This window comes from Lepidochelys kempii, chromosome 9 (genome assembly GCF_965140265.1).
Source record: "Lepidochelys kempii isolate rLepKem1 chromosome 9, rLepKem1.hap2, whole genome shotgun sequence".
Lineage (NCBI taxonomy): Eukaryota > Metazoa > Chordata > Testudines > Cheloniidae > Lepidochelys > Lepidochelys kempii.
In genome coordinates this window covers 15,344,621-15,365,662 of record NC_133264.1, presented here as the reverse complement: position 1 = coordinate 15,365,662, position 21,042 = coordinate 15,344,621, and the positions used below count along the sequence as shown (strand labels likewise).

Here is a 21,042-nt window from a genome sequence, read left to right as displayed (position 1 = left end):
GGCTGAGAAAAGAATTGTGTTGAATAGAATGACTATTTCTGTCTGTGTGTCTTTTTTGTAACTTAAGGTTTTGCCTAGAGGGATTCTCTATGTTTTGAATCTAATTACCCTGTAAGGTACCTACCATCCTGATTTTACAGGGGTGATTCCTTTACTCCTATTTACTTCTATTTCTATTAAAAGTCTTCTTGTAAGAAAACTGAATGCTTTTTCATTGTTCTCAGATCCAAGGGTTTGGGTCTATGGTCACCTATGCAAATTGGTGAGGATTTTTACCAAACCTTTCCCAGGAAGTGGGGTGCAAGGGTTGGGAGGATTTTGGAGGGAAAGACGTGTCCAAACTGCGTTTCCCAGTAAACCCAGTTAGAGTTTGGTGGTGGCAGTGGTTATTCCAAGGACAAAGGATAAAATTAATTTGTACCTTGGGGAAGTTTTAACCTAAGCTGGTAAAAGTAAGCTTAGGAGGTTTTCATGCAGGTCCCCACATCTGTACCCTAGAGTTCAGAGTGGGGGAGAACCTTGACAGCGCCCAAGTGGAGACAGAGCTCATACTGGTAAAAAAGTGCATTTGCCAGTATAACTTATACCAGTTCCCTGAATGAAATAAGCTGTAGCAGCTAAAGGCCTTTTTGCTGGTATAACTACATCTATACTAATGTTTTGCTGGTATAGCTATGTCAATTGGGGTGTGCAAACCAGGCCCGAGATTGCTGTCTGCTGTGTCCTCTGTATGCTATACTCTGGCATCCAACAATACACTTTTTTTCACTAACTCCATGGCTAGGCAGGCTTTCAGAGATACAGGTGCATTTTTAAGTGATGCTGCTTTGGTTTTTTTTAAAGGATTTTAAGCTATTTTCTCTTCTAATGGTATTTGAAATAAGTTCTTCTGTAGAATTCTGTTCAGTTTTCTTATCTCCAGTATTATATTTAAAAGTCTTAGAAGAGAGATAAAGCCTCATGCTTCAGGGCATAAGCCAAGAACTAAGGCCTTGCCTTCACTGCAAAAAATGGTGGCTTTTTTACATTGAGAGTTAGTTTGAGATAACTATCCTGATGTAAAATCCTAGACATGGCACAGGTACTTATTAACTCGTTAATCTTATACTGTGCTCTTAGGACTGGCCTCAGTGAGCTACAGGTGAAGTAAAAACTACCTGTGCCTTCTCTCCACTCGATTTTACCTGGGGAATGCTTTATCAATTTAGAAACCTACCTTTTTTTTTCCCCAGTGAAGACATCGCCTACCTGTCCTGGTCTAGGCAGTAACTTTCCCAATGGGCAAGCTATTCCTTATTCATTCACCTCAGGGGAGGAGGGGTGGGAGGGAGAGAGTTGCACCTTTTCTGAAGCATCTGTACTAGCTGCTTTTGGTTACAGGATACTTGGACTACCTCAGGAACCATTGGTCTCATCCAGTCTGGCAGTTCCTATTTCCCTTGAAATAATGGTGTTCCAGTATCTACTCAAAGGACACAACGCTATTATTAATGCCAAACTGTCACCTAGTGTCAATCAGCGTAACTCCTTTGACTTTGACGGCGTTTTTGTAAGGAGAGGTATCAACAGCTACTAGTATGGGAGCAACTAAGCAAATGAGATGTTATAATGTTAGCGTGGGAGTGACTATACTATTGTACATGTTAAACATCTGAACATGCCCAGAGACAACTTAAATGGTCCCAAAAATCTGACCAGACTCAGGCTGAGCTGGCTGCTCTTGCAGTTAATAAAAATGCAGGTGCCTGTGTTTTGCTGATCAGGGCCAGAGTGCTCAGCACTTTACTGGAGCAAGGCCATGCACTGTATAATGTAGAGAAAGAAATGTACTTCCTTTTCATTACAATCATCATTCCTGACATCTATGATTCAAAAGTAAGGGTCTCAGGGCCTTGTCTACACACAATGTCGCTATATTGGTACAGTTGAAGCGATACAATCCCACCCCCCACCTCTCCGTGCGGATTCAGTGATATTGGTTTAAATATGCTTTCTATTGGTAGAGTTAGTTCTGTAAAGGAATGGAAATAGCCATGCCAGTAAAAGGAACCTTTATTACACCAGTATAACTTTGTTCACACTAAGGAGTTTACCAGTATAACAATTTAACTAAAAAGAATCACATCCTAACTGAAATAGGTTTTCAGAGTAGCAGCCGTGTTAGTCTGTATTCGCAAAAAGAAAAGGAGTACTTGTGGCACCTTAGAGACTAACCAATTTATTTGAGCATAAGCTTTCCACTTTTATGCATCCGATGAAGTGAGCTGTAGCTCACGAAAGCTTATGCTCAAATAAATTGGTTAGTCTCTAAGGTGCCACAAGTACTCCTTTTCTTTTTGCTAACTGAAATAGTTATACTGGGATAAAAATTATGTGTAGGCCAGGCCTTATTCTTATTTCCACTGAGGCCACTTTATCACATTTTGGCAGTGTAAAGTGGTTTTAGTGTAATGAGACTCAGGCTCAAACTTTACTTACAAGAAGTTATTTATGCTAAGTAATGAATCTGAGCAATAGTTATATTTTACCTTGGGAATGAAAGCAACACATTAGAAATGTTTCTAATTCCCATCCCTCCCCAAATAGTGTAAACAGTAGTATTGGAAAGTTTCTCATAAATTTATTACATTTTCTGTCCACACATAATACTATCAAACACAGTTAAATTTAGAAATGTTTATGGTTATGTTCCATTTGTATACAGAGTAACACAGTTTGTAAGCTAATAATATCTTTACAGTCTTTTCAAGATCCCCAAGTTTCTCGTTTCCCTGAGTTGTATGATGCGTCTAACCAGAACCCTGTTTGTGTCTCAACAGAAAAATGAAAAAAATCAACAAAGCAGAGATGTCACTAGATACCAGCTCAGAGACAATTCTATAGTCTAGTCTGTCAGTTACCTGCTTCTGTCTCATACTAGCAGAACATGAACTGGTGTCAGACAGTCAGGGGCTTGCCTCACCCTTGAGTTTTTAATTTGTTAACCCTTTGCATCTTGGATGGTTATAAACCCAGCTGCTTTTGTCTCTTCACCTATACATTTGCACCCAATTACTTCACATTACAGATGCTCACTGGCTTCAGCAAGTGCAGGATCAGGCCACAAAATGGACTCAGGTGTCACATCCCAAAAGAAGCAGTCTTAACTTTAATGCTTTTCAGATAGCACAGCCCAAACAAAACAATCTATATGCAAAACATACAGCAGATACAGAATAGGCCAAATTCTGATCTTAGTTACACCCGAGCCGTTCCATTAACTGGAGGTGTAAAAGAGTAGAATATGGCCCCTTATCCTTAAAGGAATTTTGGACAAGACAGATAATTTATTAAGTGGAGCAAGCTATGGGCCAATCAGTAACAAATACAAGAAACAAAATAAGTATAAATCTGCTATTCCACATGCATGCTATAAGATTGTATAAGCCTACATAACAATAGAGGCAGTACAGGACATCCATACAGCATAAAAGATGGACAGTACTGGAAAAAGAGACCTGAGTTACAAAAATCATGGAATTCAAGGGTTTTGAAGATCAGCAACCCTGTGTGTGTTTTAAAGTGTGTCACTGCTCTCTGCTGGGTGGAATCAGAACTGCTCAGCAGTGCATCATAGGCACTATACTGGTAACAGCAAACTGATATTCTTTAGATGAAAGGGAGCTGTGCTTTTGGGACAGGAGTTTCATAGATTCACAGAAGGGATCATTGTGATTATCTGGTCTTGCCTCCTGTGTATAGCAGGCTATAGAACTGCCCCAAAATAAATCCTAGAACTTATTTTTAAGAAAAACATCCAATCTTGATTTAAATATTGTCAGTGATGGAGAGTCCACCATGACCTTAGTAAATTGTTCATTCCAATGGTTAATTACCCTCCCTGTAACCAAGTTCTGAGTGGCCATGGTGTTCAGCACAATGACAAGTGGACAGTTCCTAGCTAGTCACAGATTTGTTACAATATTAAAACAATAAAGCTTGCAAGTTCAAAGACATCAAGATACTTACAATCAAGCCAAAGAAACTGTGTGGATGATATAGCTATCTTTTCAGTCGCATTTTGATGAGATTTGTGATTTAAAGTTTTTAGTGGGAAAAAATATCATGCTAAGGAATATTTCTTCTTTAAAAGATCACTTTGGTGGGGATTGCATTCAGTAGTTTTCCTTACTACATCGTTGTGATTCTGAAGCTAATACTGTCCTTGCCATACTGATACATTAAAAAAAAAAATTCAGTACTGCTCTAATAGCTTTGTAAGGCAGTTCTGCCTAAGGTATTGTTTTTATTTCCCTTCTGTTCTGACATGATCTGAAGGCCATTGATTTTTAGCATGTTTGAAACTTTTCCACTTTTATTTCTTTCTCTTTCATAAATCATTTCCCCTTGAAAGCTTTTGACCATGATTATGGCATAGCACAACAAATTCAATGTTTACTTGCAAAAGGCAGCTGAATTAAACTTCTTCTAGGGACTCATCTTTACTTAGGCAAAACTTTCAATGAAGTTGATCGGATTGCTATCCTGATTCCATTGACATGTTAAGGTTATCATGGGACAAATCCTGCTCACCTTAGCTCCCAATGAAGTCACATAAGTAAGGTGGACAGGGTTGCCTCCTGCTTTTTAATGGTAAAGCCCAGCTCCCTTGCCAGTGTCTTCATATAAAATCATAGGCACCAAAAGCTGCAGGAAAATAACACTAGAGCATTGCTAAGTTCTGTCAGCATGGATCACCTGTCATCTGCTCAGTGCTCAACTCATTTGTCTTACCTTTAACTGGCTACATCATATCTTTCATCAAGCCCCAGTGATGAACAGAAATACTGCTTTACATTTTGCTTTGAATATCTTTCTCTTTCGTTATGGCTTTCTGTATAATATTTGTAAGTGATGCTTTAGCACTTGATATAGGTTGTCATGTAATCACACTAGATTCTGACCAAGCACGAGAATGTTCCTGCTTTGTAACAGAGAATCTGTTCTTTGGGAGAGCTTTGAGTCCAAACAACCTGCAAGCAGCAACTCGATACTTCTTAGACATAATGTTGTACAGGATAGGGTTGATGGCAGCACTAAGGTAGAAGAGGACAAAGGATACCAAGTTGCAGTACTGGCTGATCACAGCTATCTCCAAGGATCCGGCTTCAAAGGATTTGGAAAACAAATATCGTCCTACATGAAAAGGCAACCAGCAGAGTATGAAAGCAAACACCACCACAGCTGAAATGGAAACAGCAGAAGAATATTAAAACAATAGGTCATTTAAAATTAAATGTACTTATACTTCTTTAATACTAGTGAAATTTAAAGAGTGTGATTTGCATAAAGTAAAAAGCTGATCATAATTTATTTTATTTTTTGGTATTTGTTTTTCCTAAATTAATATCTACATTATTAATAGATTATAAATCTCATTAATAACAATACAGTAAATATACAGCTATATTTTAATATATAAATCCCAGTCGAGTTTAGTGTAGAATAGTTTTCAACTACATCACTTTGGGTTTTTGCTAAAACAGGATTGGAGGAACAATATAGTGATGAAAACACTGACATTAAGTGTTTTCAATTAACGGTAACATACACAGTGTTTAAAAAAGCTCATAAATATAACTGATGGCTTTAGAACTGCAATTTTACATTAAAAGTGTACGGACATAGAGCTATATTGAATCTGGGTAAAGGACTCAAAGAAAGGGAAAATGAAACTGGAGCTCTGGAAGATTTATCTGCAAGATAATGAAAGACAATAAAACAAGCTACTAAGGCAAGCACAATCCATCCTATGAACCTTCTGGCTTGTATATTGCTCTTGAGAATGAATTACCCCAAGAAGAGCAAAGCTAAAAATATGCATTTGAAAACTTGAGCTTTTGCCCATTTTGCTTTCTACACTTCCTGGAAAGTGGGGAATATTTTCTATTGGTTCATTACACATTATTGGTTCAACAGTACTTTTTAAATTGTTTTGAATAGCCCTGTTCACATACAAAAAAGACATGCGAATTTCAAGATAGAGTTTTTAACAGCCTTTTCATTTGGTAGTTAACTTATTTGATTTTACCAGAAAACTCATTTTGTTTATTATCGTATCTGGGTAAGATCCTGGCCGCACTGAATTTAATGGGTGTTTTGCCACCGACATCAATGGGGCCAGGTGTGTCATGCAATGGCTGAAACAATATTTATAGAGTGTGATTGAAAAGCAATTGAAAGGGGATAATTATCACTAGCTTTTCACAAAACATGATTTCTATGTTTAAATGCACATACAGCGAGAAATCATAGTCTCCCAATTCTGCTGAAAGCAGCTTGATTTTGGGAAAACCATTTAACAAGTTTCTGCCTCGGAGTCTCCATTTGTAAAATGGGACAGTAATATTTCCCTTACTGAGTCTTAATTTATAAGAAATTAAGATAATCTAAGAGAAGGTGCTAAGGAATCAGAGTTACTATTATAAACCAAGGCCAACATTTTCAAAAATAAGATACGTATGAAAAATCAGCTTGACTGGGCTGAATTTAGGTATGCTGAGCCATATTTAGCCTCTAAAAGCTAATGGCGTGATCGTCAAAGATGTTGAGTCCTATTGATTTTACTGAAAACCACACAACTTTTTTAGGCCCTTGAATATGGATATAGAAGCCTAACTTTGCCTTTTGATAATTTTGAATTGTTGGCCATTCAAATCAATGGAAGCTGAGGGCATTATGCACCTTGCATTACTGAACCCCTATTAAGTTCTTTCATTATATCCGTCATTAGATTTCCATCGGGTAGATAATGTTGTCTTTCTCTTAAAGGATATTCTAGCCACATGCAGTGTCATTGTAGCTGTGTCAGTCCCAGGATATTAGAGAGGCCAGGTATGGGAGGTAATATCTTTTATTGGACCAACTTCTGTTGGTGAGAGAGACAAGAGTTCGAACCTGAAGAACAGTGCTGTGTGGCTCAAAAGCTTGTCTCTCTCACCAACAGAAGTTGGTCCAATAACAGATTCTAGCCACAGTCCTTTCATTCTCTGATGTGGTGTGAAGCAAGGTGTTTGAAATATTATTAATGTTTGCAGCAGTGCTTTAGGATTGAGGTAAGTATTTTAGGATTGGAAATTGGTATATTTAAACTTTTAGAAATATAAATATGGAAATGAGGTACTGGAGGGTTTTCTTCCTGTAACAAGCAAAAATTCACAGTTCTGAAAATTTAGATCAGGAAACAGAAGTGTAAGTAGTGAGTTACTTCCAAGGTAACACCTAACCCTCCGAAGTAGTCTATCGATCCTAAAATGTAATTGAAGGTACATGAAGTATCACAGCTTTTATCACACATGCTGTTGTTGCCTAGTAAATTAAAAAAAATATGAATAAAACAATCAGTTAGATACAGTTAATAATTTAGATACATGGGACCACACTGTGTAGCTCTTTGGCCCATTACTCCAACTTAATTGAATTTCGTAAAGTGGGGCTGTCTCCTGCAAAACCTTATTCATGTGAGAAAAAGGTTACCTACATGAATAGACCTTCTGAAATCAGTGGGATTACTCATATGTGAAAGGACTACTTGCACAGGATCAATGCTGCTAGAATAATAAGAGAATTTGTAATTTTCTACCAATAAACTGATGGTAATTTTTTTCAAACTGATGGTGCCAGAAAGTGTTATCTTTTTCTGTACTAGTGGATCTAGTCCATACATGGGATGCCTGTTAACTGCACTGACATTGAGTGCTTATGGGGTCAGATTCTTTAGGGTTAAAGACATGTGCCCATTTGTATGTTAAGGTTAACATTTTACAAGCAAATAATATTATTTTACTGAAAATATTTAAACATACTAAATTAAAAATGACAGGGGCTAATGACTTGGTCTTGTTTCCCACAAGTCAATGGGAGTTTTGCCATTGACTTCAATGGGAGCAGAATCACAGACTCTAAAAGAGAAAGAATATTCCTTACTAAGTACTTTAGCTTTCATTACATTAATAAACTATATTTGTTAGTTTTCTTCAACAGGCTCAAAGAAATTGACATTCCCATAATTCCCTACATGCATTGATCCATTCTGTTTAGATCTCCTGCAATCAAACATCATGCTTTTAAAAGGGTTTCGTTTTGTGGATAAATACAAATCCTCTCAAACTGGCATTTAATTAGTTACAAAGAGGTTCAGGAATTTTCAGTGCAATAGTGATTGTAATATTGATATTTTTCATTAATTATTCTTTTCAATATCAGAGATTGTTATATTAATATCTGCCCAAATATTTTGCATAGGACGCCGGTATAAGTCACAGAGAGTGAAGAGTGTTGTTATATTGCTACTATAAACTTTAGCCATATAGTAAAAATGGTCTATAAATACTTCACTTTTAGTGACCATTTTAAAGCACCGTCAATGTCTCTCTCTCCCTCTCTCTCTGACACACAAACGCGCAACAGTAAAATGGAATTAATATAAAATCCTACCTAACATTTTCACAGTTTGTTTGTTGTTCTTGTCCCTGACAGAGGTATTTGGTCCTATGTTCTTTCTCTTCCTCCTCCAGATTTTCCTCCCAATAAGGCTGTAAAGCACAGTCAGGCAAAACACAGGCAGGAAAAAGAAGACGCTGGAGGTCCAGACCATGATGGTGAGCAGCCCTGATTTGATCGCATACTCCGTAGCTCTGCACTCGTTGGTGTCCAAGGGGTTCGTTCCATTCTCGTGCTCAACCCCAACCAAGACAAAAATAGGTCCCGCGCTTGCAAAGGACACAGCCCAGAGGACCAGGATGACCAGCTTGACTTTCCCTTTGGTGATCACTACTTTTGCTTTGAGGGGGAAACAGACGGCGAAGTACCTCTCCACGCTCAGGGCTGTGATGTTGAGGATGGTGGAGTAAGTGCAACTTTCGCTGACGAACTGGAAGAGCTTGCAGAGGAGGTCTCCGAAGTTCCAGGGTCGGTACTGCCAGAGCCGGAAGAGATCCAGGGGCATGCAGAGAAAGATCAGCAGGTCGGAGAAAGCCATGCTGGACAGGTAGAGGTTGGTCGTAGTCCGCATGTCTCGGAACCGGGACACCACCAGCATGGTCATGAGGTTGCCTAGAATCCCAACGACGAAGAGGAGGACGCAGGTGACCGTGATGCCCGTCAGCACCGGGGCTGGGAACAGGTGCACGGGGTACTCGGGCCAGCTGTCGTTCTCGTAGCCCGGGGCAGGCGCGCTGGAGTTCGGCCAGCCGCTCTGGTTCCACATCCTGCCGCCTACGCCGGGGGCAGCAGGCGGGTTCCGCGGCTCGGCGGCTCAGCTTGTCCGGGGCAGCCCCGCGGCGCTGGGGTGCTGGAAGGAAGCAAAGGCGGGAGGCACAGGGTTAGAGACCGGGGGGCACAGGGCCCTTAGCAACCGAGCCGGCCCCACCAGCCACCCCGAGGCCACAGGCGGCTGCGCCCCCAGCCCTCTTGGCCTCTGCACCAGGTGCGAACCCCCCCCCCTCCTCCCCGGGCTTGCAGGTGCCCGGCGCCCCATCGGCGGCTGCCCCCTAAGCAGCAGCAGCGTCCCGTTCTCCGCTGTACCTGCAGCTGCTCCTGCCTCTGCCTCCCCGGCTCACCTGCCCTCCGAGCTCCATCCCCGCTGGCCCAGCCATCCGGGACGGGGCCGCCGCTGGAGCCGCTCTGCTCCGCTGCCGCCAGGCGCCGACCGGGAGCTGCCGCGCTCGCAGGTGCGGCCGGAGGGAACAGCTGGAGCCGCCCCGCGCCGCCCTCTCCCCCCTGGGCCACTGGCCCTGGCGGCGAGCCCGCCTCCCCGCGCTCCGCGGGCGGGCGGGGGGCTGCAGGGTGGCCGCTCCCGCGGAGATCCCGGCAGCGCTGGGGCCAGGGGCGGGGAGAGAGCCAGAGGGGGAGTGTGAGCCAGTGTGTGAGGAGAGAGGGTGTGACTGTGTCAGGAAAGGGTGTGTCCCTGTCAGAGGAGAGGGCTGTCCTGTGTGTGTGTGTGTGTGAGAGAGAGAGAGAGAGAGGAGAGGGCTGTACTGTGTGTGTGTGTGTGTGAGAGAGAGAGGAGAGGGTTGTCCTGTGTATGTGTGTCAGAGGAGGGGGTGTACTGGGTGTGCATGTGTGTGTGAGCGGAGAAGGCCGTACTCTGTGTGTGTGTTTGTACGTCAGAGGAGGTGGTAGATGGGGGGTTGTGTCCCTGTCAGAGCAGAGGGCTGTACTGTGTGTGTACCATCAGAGAAGGGTGTATGTCAGTGTCAGAAGAATGGGTGTATTGTGTGTGTGTCAGCATCAGAGGAAAGGGGCGTATTGTGTGTGTGTCCTGTTGGAAGGGGGTATATTGTATGTGTGTTGGTTGCAGAGGAGGGTGTCTGTCTGTGTCAGAGGAGAGGGGTGTATTGTGCATATGTGTCCTGTCAGAGGAGGGGGTGTATTGTGTGTATGTCAGTGTCAGAGGGCAGGGGGTGTACTGAGTGTGTTGGTGTCAGAGGAGAGGGCAGGGATGCTGGAACTAGGGGTTCTGGGTAGTAGCACCCCCCCTGGCTTGAAGTGATTTCCATCATATCCAGGGTTTACAGTTTTGTTCAATGGCTTTTGGCCAAACCAAGAGCTGAGTGTGACTATAAAGGTAGATTGTCCATAACAAAGTCAGTGTAGAGTGTGCAAAAGTGCTGGAAAAGAGACAGCTACGTGTGAGGGGTTTTGTAGACAGAGCATGGATGTGACAGAAAAAAATGTGTGGATGTGTATGAGGTGTCAGTGTGGTCGAAAAGAGGTGTGTGTGTACATGCAAACAGTGCATGAGTGCTAGGCAGGAAGGTGGGCATATGCAGGGGGTGCCAAACAAAGGGGTGAGTGTGGTTCAGTGCAAAGTGTTAGTATCTGTGAAGAGAGAGTGTGTAAAAGGTCTTGGGAGAGAGACAGAAGTTTGGGATTTTTTAGGGGGAAATGGGTGTTTGAGGAGGGGAGCAGACAGTGTATGCTGTGTGCTGGGTTAGCAATGGCCTGGATAGGAAGAGCGCCCAAGCTCTCAGGGAAAGAAATCTAGAGGTCAGTGAAAGAAGCCCCATGTGTCAATGTCTGAAGAGCTGCAGTACAACTGATCCGCAGCCGCTGGAAAGAGGCCAGAGAGAAGAAAAGAACCACATGGGCTACATTATTTTGTTCAGCAAATCAAATCTGCACTTGTAAAACTGTGCAGTAAGGAGCTGACAGTTCTTGCAATTGATTTCTAACTTTCTGATATTTCCTTAGGTGTTGGTTTAGGTTAGTTTGTTTCCACAATGTGTGCAGTAAAAACCTGGTGCAGGGGCCCCAGTGTATGAGTCTTGCTGTTTTTGCTGCTAATCTTGTTACAAGAGGGATCTCAAGGGGAAGAGGAGGATATACATAAGGGTGCAAATGACATGATGACTAAATTTGTAGGTGGCTTATGTGACTCCTGGTAAAGGAACAAGGCAGGCTGATGTTTTCTTCTCTTCATTCAGATCTGTAGTTCAATGACATTGAGCAGTGAACTTGTGAAATCAGATTTTTAAAAACACATCATACATGGAAGGAAGGAACTACTGTTCATCTGGAAGTTTTTTTCCCCCACTGTACTGGGGGATTCCATGCTCCTTGGTGATGAAGAGGGATTGTGTTTACCCAGGAACAAACTCTGGTTTTAAAACAAACCCTCCTTTTAGATGCATATTGCCCTTGTCCAAGACCAACCTGATAGAAATGTGTCACAATGAACCTGTTGTGTATGAGAGTGAGAGAATCACTGCTCTCTAACACACAATTAGGGTGTATTAGAAGGGTGGAATCAGACTGTCACAAGCTCTTTATTGCCATCCGGTAGAGTGAATTGTGTGTGGGCCTCAGAGTAGGGTGATCTGCTACCATGAAATGCCAAGTGACCATTGTGTGCTGCAAAATAACAACTAGCCATAGGTGTCAACGTATCACCAAATCATTCACGTTAGGAATAGTGAATACAAAAACTGAGGTTCATGTTAATTAAACCAACCCTGTTGGCCAGTTCCTCAGCTAGTGTAAATTGGTGCAGCTCCATGAAGTCAGTGGATCTACCCTTGATTTAAACCAGCTGAGAATCTGGCCCAATATCTTTTAAAGTTTGTTTACAAGTCATCTTTAGGAAAGGATTTCTAACTGAAGTATTGGCACTTTTCACGAGAATAGGGTCCTAGATAAATTCTCTTTTGGCTTATTAAGTACATTCTGGGGCTGTCTACATTCCCCTCAATTTTTCAACTGGATAAGATATATTCTTCAGTTCCTGACATCAGTGGTTGTGAAGGGAGGTTATGATCTCTTGAACAGCTGCTACATTTTGATCAACAGGTGACTGCACTTTATTGGTGGTTTAAATGGTCTCTGTGTGTAGTTTGTCTATTAAATTTGTAAAGTACACTGCAATCTCCAGAGTTGGAAGCATCTGTTAGTATCACTATCCAATATCTGCAAATCTAGGGCTAAACACCAATGCTTCTGGGGCATTATACCTCTGAAAGTGACTTCTTTCAGATGACATAATACCAGAGCCCTGACCACTTATAGTCACTGAAGATTCCACAGTACGTTTTGTAATCATAGGGGTGTTATGGCATCCTGGCCATATTCCAGTTTGCTTAGGTTTGTTTTACTTACCTAAACTCTTCTTGGACTTTCAGTTGTAGTCAGTATTGTTCAGTTCTGACTGTAGCATAATGTTCCTCTGAGCTATTCAACAATTGCTGGATTTCACCCCAGAAGCGGCTGAAAATCCGTGGTGGTTGATTTGAGGAAATATTTTTCTATGCAGTTATCTGCTTCTCTATTCATCTGCCTTTCTAATTATGTTGCCAACTTTCTAACTGCAGAAAACTGAACACTCTTTCCCCTTCCCCACCCCTTCCCCCAGGCCTTGCCCCTGCTCACTCCATCCCCCTCCCTCCATTGCTCACTCTCCTCCACCCTCGCTCACTTACTCATTTTCATCGCCCTGGGGTGAAGCGAGGGTTGAGGGGTTTGGGGTGCAGGAAGGGCCTCTGGGCTGGGGATGAGTGTTTGGAGTGTGGGAGGGGGCTCTGGGCTGGGGCAGCGGATTGGGGTGCGGAGGGGATATGGGCTCTGGGCTGGGGGTGTGGGCTTCAGGGTGAGGCTAGAAAGGAGGGGTTCAGGGTGCGGGAAGGGGCTCCAGGCTCAGGCAGGGGGTTGGAGTGCAGGAGGGGGTGAGGGCTCCGGCTGGAGGTGCAGGCTCTGGGGTGAGGCCGGGGATGAGGGGTTTGGGGTGCAGTAGGGGCTCTGGGCTGTGACCAAGGGGTTTGGAGTGTGGGAGGGGGTTCTGAGCTGGGGCAGGGGGTTGGGGTACAGGAGGGGGTTCGGGGAGTGGGCTCTGGGTGGCACTGACCTCAGGCGGCTCCCAGGAAGTGGCACCACCCCCACAGCTCCCGTTGGCTGTTGTTCCCGGCCAGTGGGAGCCGCGGAGCCAGCACTCAGGGCAGCACCTGCGGGTTGCGCCAGCACACGGAGCCCTCCTGGCCACCCCTGCATCTAGGAGCTGGACATGCCATCTGCTTCCTGGTAGCCACCTGGAGCCAGGTAGGGAATCGGTTAGCCACACTTCATTGCCAACTGAACTTTTAATGGTCAACACCGCTACCATAGTCCCTTTTTGATGGCTGTTCTTGTCGAAAACAGGACACCCGACAACCCTACTAAACATCATAGAATCATAGATTTTCAGGCCAGAAGGGACCATTGTAATTGTCTAGTCTGACCTCCTGCATAACACAGCCCATAGACCTTTCCTGTATTAATTCTTGCTTCAGATCCAGTAGCTGTGGTAGAACTAGAACATATCTTTTAGAAAAACATTCAATCTTGTTTTTAAAAATTTCTAGTGATAGGGAATCTGCCACAACCCTTGGTAAATTGTTCCAATGATTAATTACCTTCACTGTTAAAAATGTATGCCTTATTTCCAGTAGAAATTTGTCTAGCTTCCACTTCCTGCCATTGGCTCTTGTTGTAGCTTAGGTAGATTAAAGAGCTCTATATCGTAAACGTTAGTAATGGAAAAGATATAGTAGAACATCCAGTCCACATACTGCCAGCTCAGGATTGTTCCCTATCGTTCATATTATTGTTTTGTGTCCAATCTAATTTAAATGATATCACTCCATATAATAGTGGAACTGGTAGTGCTCCCTACATTTAGGTTGCCTAGCACATTGCATGAATACAAAGAATTCTTGCAATATTTTCTTTGAGAAGTTCTTGCACCTTCATTGTCTTCAGCGGACTTTTGATGCTTGGCAGGAAGAATGCCCTCAGGCTACTAATGTGCCTTTTCTTTGTCTCATGAAATCCTGTTCAGCTTTTGCTGAGGGATAAACTTCCAGAAATCACCAGTTCCGATCTCTTGCTTTTGTTCCTCGGGATGATTGTGACAGCTCGCCTCGTGAACATTCTAAAGCTGGGCACGTGTATGGCAGGTGGCAGGGTGAATGTGTGTGTGCTGGATTCTCCACTCCCCTGACCTATAATGTGGCCCTAGTAACCTGTTTCAGAGTAGCAGCCGTGTTAGTCTGTATTCGCCAAAAGAAAAGGAGGACTTGTGGCACCTCAGAGACTAACAAATTTATTTGAGCATAAGCTTTTGTGAGCTACAGCATCCAATGAAGTGAGCTGTAGCTCACGAAAGCTCATGCTCAAATAAATTTGTTAGTCTCTAAGGTGCCACAAGTCCTCCTTTTCTTTTCTAGTAACCTGTGTCACCCTTGGGTGCACCACATGGGAAAGGAAATAGTCCAGGCTTCCACCCCAAACACATATCTTAACCCCCACCTCACTGAGTACTTAGCCCACTGCACATACTCCCTCTGTTCCCACGAGCACTGCATAGGATTGGAACTCCCAAAGTCCCCGTTGTGGAGGCAGGAGAAGGGAAGGCTAAAGAACATATACTCAAACATGTGTACACAAACACACAAAACAAAAACAACTATGTTAAAAACATTTAGTTTGCAAAGTCAAGCACTCAAAAGTCAGGAAATGTCAAATTTATGATTGCCTATGCAACCTTAATTCAGCCCCCTTGTGTATAGGGTTAGCATTATGATAAGAGTCTTTAAATACATAATCACATGCTATTATTTCCACAGGACCCCTGCCTCTTTCAGTGCACAGGATGGAGCTACAAAGGGGACAGAATTAAGATTGTGCAGGCAACTGCAAATTGGTATGTCCTAACTGTTGAGTGCGTGACTTTGCAATACTGCTCTTTTAGCTTTGTTCATTTGTACGTAATAGCTTATATATAAATATAGTTAACTCATCCCCTTTTCTTTAGGGCACAAAGGGAATGAAAGATGGGCACATACCTGATTTTGAAAAATGTTGCATACAAGTATAATTCAATAGAATAGATAAAAATCCATATTTTTTTCAGATGTTATGCATCACCTTATGACATGCTACACAGCTCAGGGACATTCTCTGTGTTTTAGGGACTTAATGCCACAAGTCTGTGCCACTTTGTACCAGGGTGGTTTGCAACTTAAGGGCTAGAGGCCTGGGCCCAGCTAACCTTGATTACTAAGGAGGCACACCTGAGGAGGAAGCATAAGAGCAACAGAAAGAAACTGGACTGCTGGCCTTGCAGAGTTCTCAGGGAGACCGGGCAGGCTGGGGAGGAATACAGAGGCTGTTAGGACTGAGTAGACTCCAGTACAGAAACTTGGGAAGTGATACAACAGGTAGGAAAGGCCTGGGAGAATGAATGGACTCGAAAACTTTATTTTGAATGTTAATTTCATAAAGCAGAACCAGAGAAGAGATGGGAATGGATAAATGGATTTGTGAGGAGGAAAACAAAGGCGAAGGACCACTTGCAAGGCTGCTCTGAGGCCACAAAAGGGTACCCAGGCAGCAGCCCCTCTTTGATGCATCTATATCGGTGGATCTTGAATATGGGCCTGATCCTGAAATCATTCCACAGAACTCTTACTGATTTTTGATGGAAGTGCAGTATGTAGAATAATGGCAAAAAGAAAAGGAGGACTTGTGGCACCTTAGAGACTAACCAATTTATTAGAGCATAATGGCATGACTGGGTCATAAATACCAAATTTCATTGGATTTAACAGCATTCCAGCCTTTGTTGCTTAAACAATATTATGATTCAAGGGGTTTTCAAACTGTGTTACCTAGTCAGGGCTAGACCCAGGGCAGCAGTAATATGAGATTGAGAAAAGGGGATGCACAGATGATTTTTTATAACAATTTTTATTTCCGTTTGGTTCAGTCATGTGTTTGCTGTGATCTCCTTGCTGGTCTTCTGAGCACATGGCGATTTTGGGCCACATTCAGGCTTGGTGTAAACAGGTACAACTCTGTTGATTCATGCATATACTTTAGGAATTGTGTAGTGCAGTGGCAAAGAGCTTTGCCATTGACTTTGATGGAAGCTGGTTTAGATCTCAAATATTATTTACTTCCTTTTATCTGCAACAGCAGGGGGCAACATTTTTAGTGCTGGTCCCGGAAAGGGAAAAAGTTAATTCATCACTGTTTAAAATTGCATGGATTTTTAATTTTTGTTTATTTCAAGCACTGTTTTTCCACTGTTCTATCCATTAACTGGATGTATGAGACACAACATTTAAAAAACCCACAGCAGTGTACATTTACATAGAATATGTTTACTCTCAAAATATCTGTGCTGCTTTTGTGAAGCAAGTACTAGAGTTAAGGTTGCAAGAGAGTTTCTATTTATTTCTCCCTGTTGTTTTCTCCATTTTCTTTTCATCCAATAAAGTATTAATTCCTGCTTCTTACATCACAGTTTGTTGTCATCGGAATCACTGAAAGTTCTGAACATGGCATGATTGTGGCTTTATTGCAGGAAGATGCAGGAAGAAAGTGGGAAAACAGACTGGGAGGAAGAAATCTCCCTTTTAAAAATGACATATCTACAACAATTCACAGAAAAGCAAAAGGCAGATATTTGATTATATCAAAGGGCAGAATATGTTTTGATTTGTATTATATATTTTATCAAGTGGAAGGGCTCTTTTAAAGACAATCATGTAGCATCTGACATATGCTTTTAAAGTACTAATAAACCATTTAATAACTATCAACAAACAAAATCTTTGTACTTTAACATAATGATGAAAAAAACAGAATATCCTTGAGTCACTCCATAGTTGTTTACATGGAGATAAACATCTGCAAAAAGACTTAGAAATGGTGTTATTTAAGCAGTGACACTCTACTGTAGAATTTAACTTTACCTTTTTGCAGTGCTTTAATCCATTACACTAATAGGCCATGTCATACTAATGCTTCAATCACTTATCTTCCTACTCACTAAGCTAGGGAGGGAGGCTGTGGTTCTTTGGTCAGGGCTATACTGCATAGATTCATCAATTCCAAGGCCATAAGGGAGCACTGTAACTATCTATTCTGACCACCTATATAACACAGGCCATAGAACTTCCCCAAAATAATTCCTAGCGCACATCATTCAAAACCAAAAATCCTATCTTGATTTAAAAATTGTCCACGATGGAGAATCCACCATGTTGCTTGGTAAACTGTTCCAGTGGTCTATTACACTGTTAAAAATTCATGCCTTATTCCCAGTCTGAATTTGTTTAGCTCCAACTTCCAGCCATTGGATCATGATATACCTTTCTCTGCTAAAGAGACCATTATTAAATAGTTGTTCTTCATGTAGATACTTATAGACAGTAATCAATTCACCCCTTTAAGCTAAATAGACAGTGTTCTTTGAGTCTATCACTATAAGGCATGTTTTCTAATCTTTTAATAATTTTTGTGGCTCTTCTCTGAACCCTCTCCAATTTATCAACATTGATTTTTACTCTCAGTTAAATAAAAATCTAGAGATTATATTAAATGACTTATGGCGTAAAAGAGTAATGGAAGATTTTATTGTATTTCTTATGGACATCAATGAGAGTTTTGCCAGAGTAAGGACTTCAGGATTTGACCCAATATTATTTTCTTCCTTTGGCTTCCCAGATAGAAAGTTTTGGCTATTGTTGGGATGCCCAGCATCTTTCCACAAAGCTTTGCAGTCACAAGGCAACAAACTTTGCCACATTGAAGGTGGCACTGACAAGGGCTAGAGGGCTTCACCTGACTTTGTGTGTATTTTATTATTAAATTTTACTTGTGTTGCATTAGTGCCAAAAGGCCCAGGCTCAGACTGGAAAATAAATCATGCCCAGCCATACTTACTTGTTGGTTTGTCTGTTTCTCATATTGGATAGAGAGCAGTAGCTTGCTGACTGAGTTCACCAGAAATGGAAATCTGCAGTTAATTTGCTTTGTCATCACCCTGTGATTATAGGGAATAAGTACAGATGGTTTAATAGAAAAAAAGAGAACAATGTGATCTGAAAGAGTTCTAACCAGACAAAACCAAAAGTACATTTGAGAGAAATAGGTGATGTGGACTCCAATCTGATAAAATCATTAGTGACTACCTCCACATGTAAGAATGTGAAAAATGATGGTTCCCTAACAGTTGCTAAGGCTGTTGGTGCTATATATATCATACGTTTTAGGACTCCCTGGCCCAGTGGAATGGGGATATGGGCATCATAGAGAAGGAATATAAATTATGCTAAATGTGATAGGAACCGCCTATAAAAATGAGACAAGCAGATGCACACTGTAAATTACAGCCCTAATACCAGGAATCAATGCACTGACTATCACCAATAACACAACATTACTGTCATGTTCCTGATACAATTTCATGCTGTCCATATGAATTTGAGAAGAGATTAATGTAAAGAGATACCCAGAGAGATTCTGAATTAGAAATCACTCAGGAAACGGATCTTGGAATTGGTATAGAACCAGTGTTTCTCAACCCTGCGGCCTGCCTGGGGCCCAATTAGCACACAGCTGCTGCCCAGCTCAGCTGTGTGCTAAAGGCTGGCCTGCGTGGTGGGGTCCAGGCTGCCTGCCGCCCACTGTGGTAGGGCTGAGGTTGGGGCTGCTGGCACGCCCCGTGTGGCAGGGTCCAGGCTGCCGGCTGACCCCAAGGGGTTGGAGGTCCAGGGTCCGGGGCTGCTGCCTGGCCCCACACAGCAGCGGTCCAGGACAGCCACGCATCAGGGGTCTAGGGTGGGCAGCTGGCCAGCCCCGTGTGACCGGGCTCTGGGGCGGGCGGGGCTCCAGGGTCAGGGTCTGGGCTGCTGCCACCCTGCCACCTGGCCCCTGCGGCACAGGTAACACATTGTGGGCTGCATAAATAAGTTGAGTTCACTGTGCAGCGGTAATCAATGGAGGTAGTAGACTCTGTTAATCAGGAGAGAGTTAACAAAACAGAGACTATTTTCAATGCTACTATGTAAACTAATGGTACATTTTTAAGCCTGAATATGGCATTCAATTTTGGTAATTTCATCTTCAGAGCAGCAGAAGAGAAGCAGAAAAGTTCTAGAGAAGGGCAGTGAAAATGATTAGAGGCTTCCATATTACAGATTTGAGAGACTGGGGCAAATTAGACAGTAACCTCTTCAGGTGTATGCTCTTCTGGAGTATAGGAATTGCCATACTGGATTAGAACCATGGCCCCACCAGTACTGTATCCTCTCTCTGAGAGTGGCAGGTATCAGATGTTTTAGAGGAAGATGCAGAAATCTCACCTTAAAGCAATGTGGAATAATCTGCTCCTCACATTAGGTCTCTTCTTCATCCCTAAGATTTAGAGATTGGTTTAAACCTAAACGCACGCATGGGGTTTAAAACTTCCAGGTGGGGCCTATGCTTCTTTACATGTTTGTACAACACCAAACAGTGGGGCCTGTTTGGGACATCTGGATGCTACAGCAATATAAATAATAGTGTAATTTAATATGGCGAAGGTGAAGTGTATAGTGAGAGTCAATTAGCTGATCTGATATATCCTTTCCCATAACAATACAAAGAGGGAACCCTTAATTAAATCAAAAGGAACCCACACAAAATAAATATTTTTGAGGCATGTTCTGTGGGTGTCATTTCCATCTTGGGCACCAGTGCTACCCGATGAGCCACTGGGCAGACTCCTGCTTTTTGCTTTAATGGGGGTCTCCATGCATGCTGAGCTCCAGGCACATGGATCAACTTGCAGGATTGTGACTGTGCTTGCTACCACTGTTTCAGGTGTGTCCTTTACTTGAACAGGGAATAAAACAAACATTGTAGTGAATTTACTTAGATTGTAAACTCATTGGGGCAGGGACCAGCTCTTTGTTACGTTTGTACAGTGCCTGGCACATAGGGTTGAGGTCTTTAGGAGACAGTGCAATAACAATATTTTGTACTATGTAGGCACTGCCCTGGTAGGGCTGGTGTGGATCTTGCCTGCTGAGGGGAAACTCTGTTGTGGGATGGCATCTCCAGGAGGTACCTTCCTTACTCACCGACTTCCCAGCACAGAGTACAAATGCACATTTTGTTCCCCAAATGTGCTATTCTACATCGTGGGGATAGGAGGGAAGTAGCCCAGTCTCCTCCACACCATTTCACCAGTTCAGGCAATGTCTGCTCATGGGGACACATGGGCTGAGAAGTCCTCTGTGCTCCCCTTAAATTTGGGGTTACAATTGTCATTGCCCTTTTGAAGAGCTCCTGTCCACCTTCTCCCTCTCAACATGCTGTTCAAGGACCACGGACAATCTGTCCTATGAGTTCAGTGGGTCCCCTGCTGCAGTCTGGTAACAGAAAGGGTTAGATGTTTATATGACTAAGAACAGAGTCTCTGTTTATAACTACGGCTAAAATTATGGGCCTATTTCAGGAAGGTGATGAGACACTCCAGAAAGGCTCTCAATACCGTACAGTCTCTGGCTTAACAAGGATTTTCAATTTTCTTCAATCCAGTGCTTCAGGGATTACCAGCTGGGATCAGGAAGCAACTTCCTCATGTCACGATATTGCAAAATTACATGCATTATGGGCCTTGCACTGAAGTCAACAGAGAACTCACTCTCTGACTTCACTGAGAATTGGATCAGGCCCATACATATCTCACTGTCAAGATATCAG

At 42.7% G+C, this 21,042-nt stretch overlaps 1 protein-coding gene across 2 annotated transcripts; it reads right to left on the bottom strand.

Moving 5' to 3' along the window:
• Nucleotides 1-2,349: 2,349 nt before the first annotated feature.
• On the bottom strand, nucleotides 2,350-9,863 carry GHSR (growth hormone secretagogue receptor). Of its 2 annotated transcripts, none has more exons than XM_073359373.1 (3): nucleotides 9,565-9,863; nucleotides 8,476-9,331; nucleotides 2,350-5,223 (listed from the first exon to the last, which is right to left on the bottom strand). In XM_073359373.1, the coding sequence occupies exons 2-3, from the start codon at nucleotides 9,245-9,247 to the stop codon at nucleotides 4,919-4,921; spliced, it is 1,077 nt and encodes a 358-aa protein (XP_073215474.1). In that variant the 5' UTR covers nucleotides 9,248-9,331; nucleotides 9,565-9,863; the 3' UTR covers nucleotides 2,350-4,918. The 2 variants fall into 2 exon arrangements, with proteins under 2 accessions (XP_073215474.1, XP_073215475.1); XM_073359374.1 differs by having other exon boundaries at nucleotides 9,600-9,863.
• Nucleotides 9,864-21,042: the final 11,179 nt, after the last annotated feature.

Bases quoted from the DNA above. Each gene is read 5' to 3' on its own strand.
- GHSR (XM_073359373.1), bottom strand. From the start codon at position 9,247: ATGTGGAACCAGAGCGGCTGGCCGAACTCCAGCGCGCCTGCCCCGGGC. The intron at 5,224-8,475 runs GTAGGATTTTAT...TTTCCATTTCAG, and splicing joins ACAAACTGTGAAAATGTTAG to CTGTGGTGGTGTTTGCTTTC.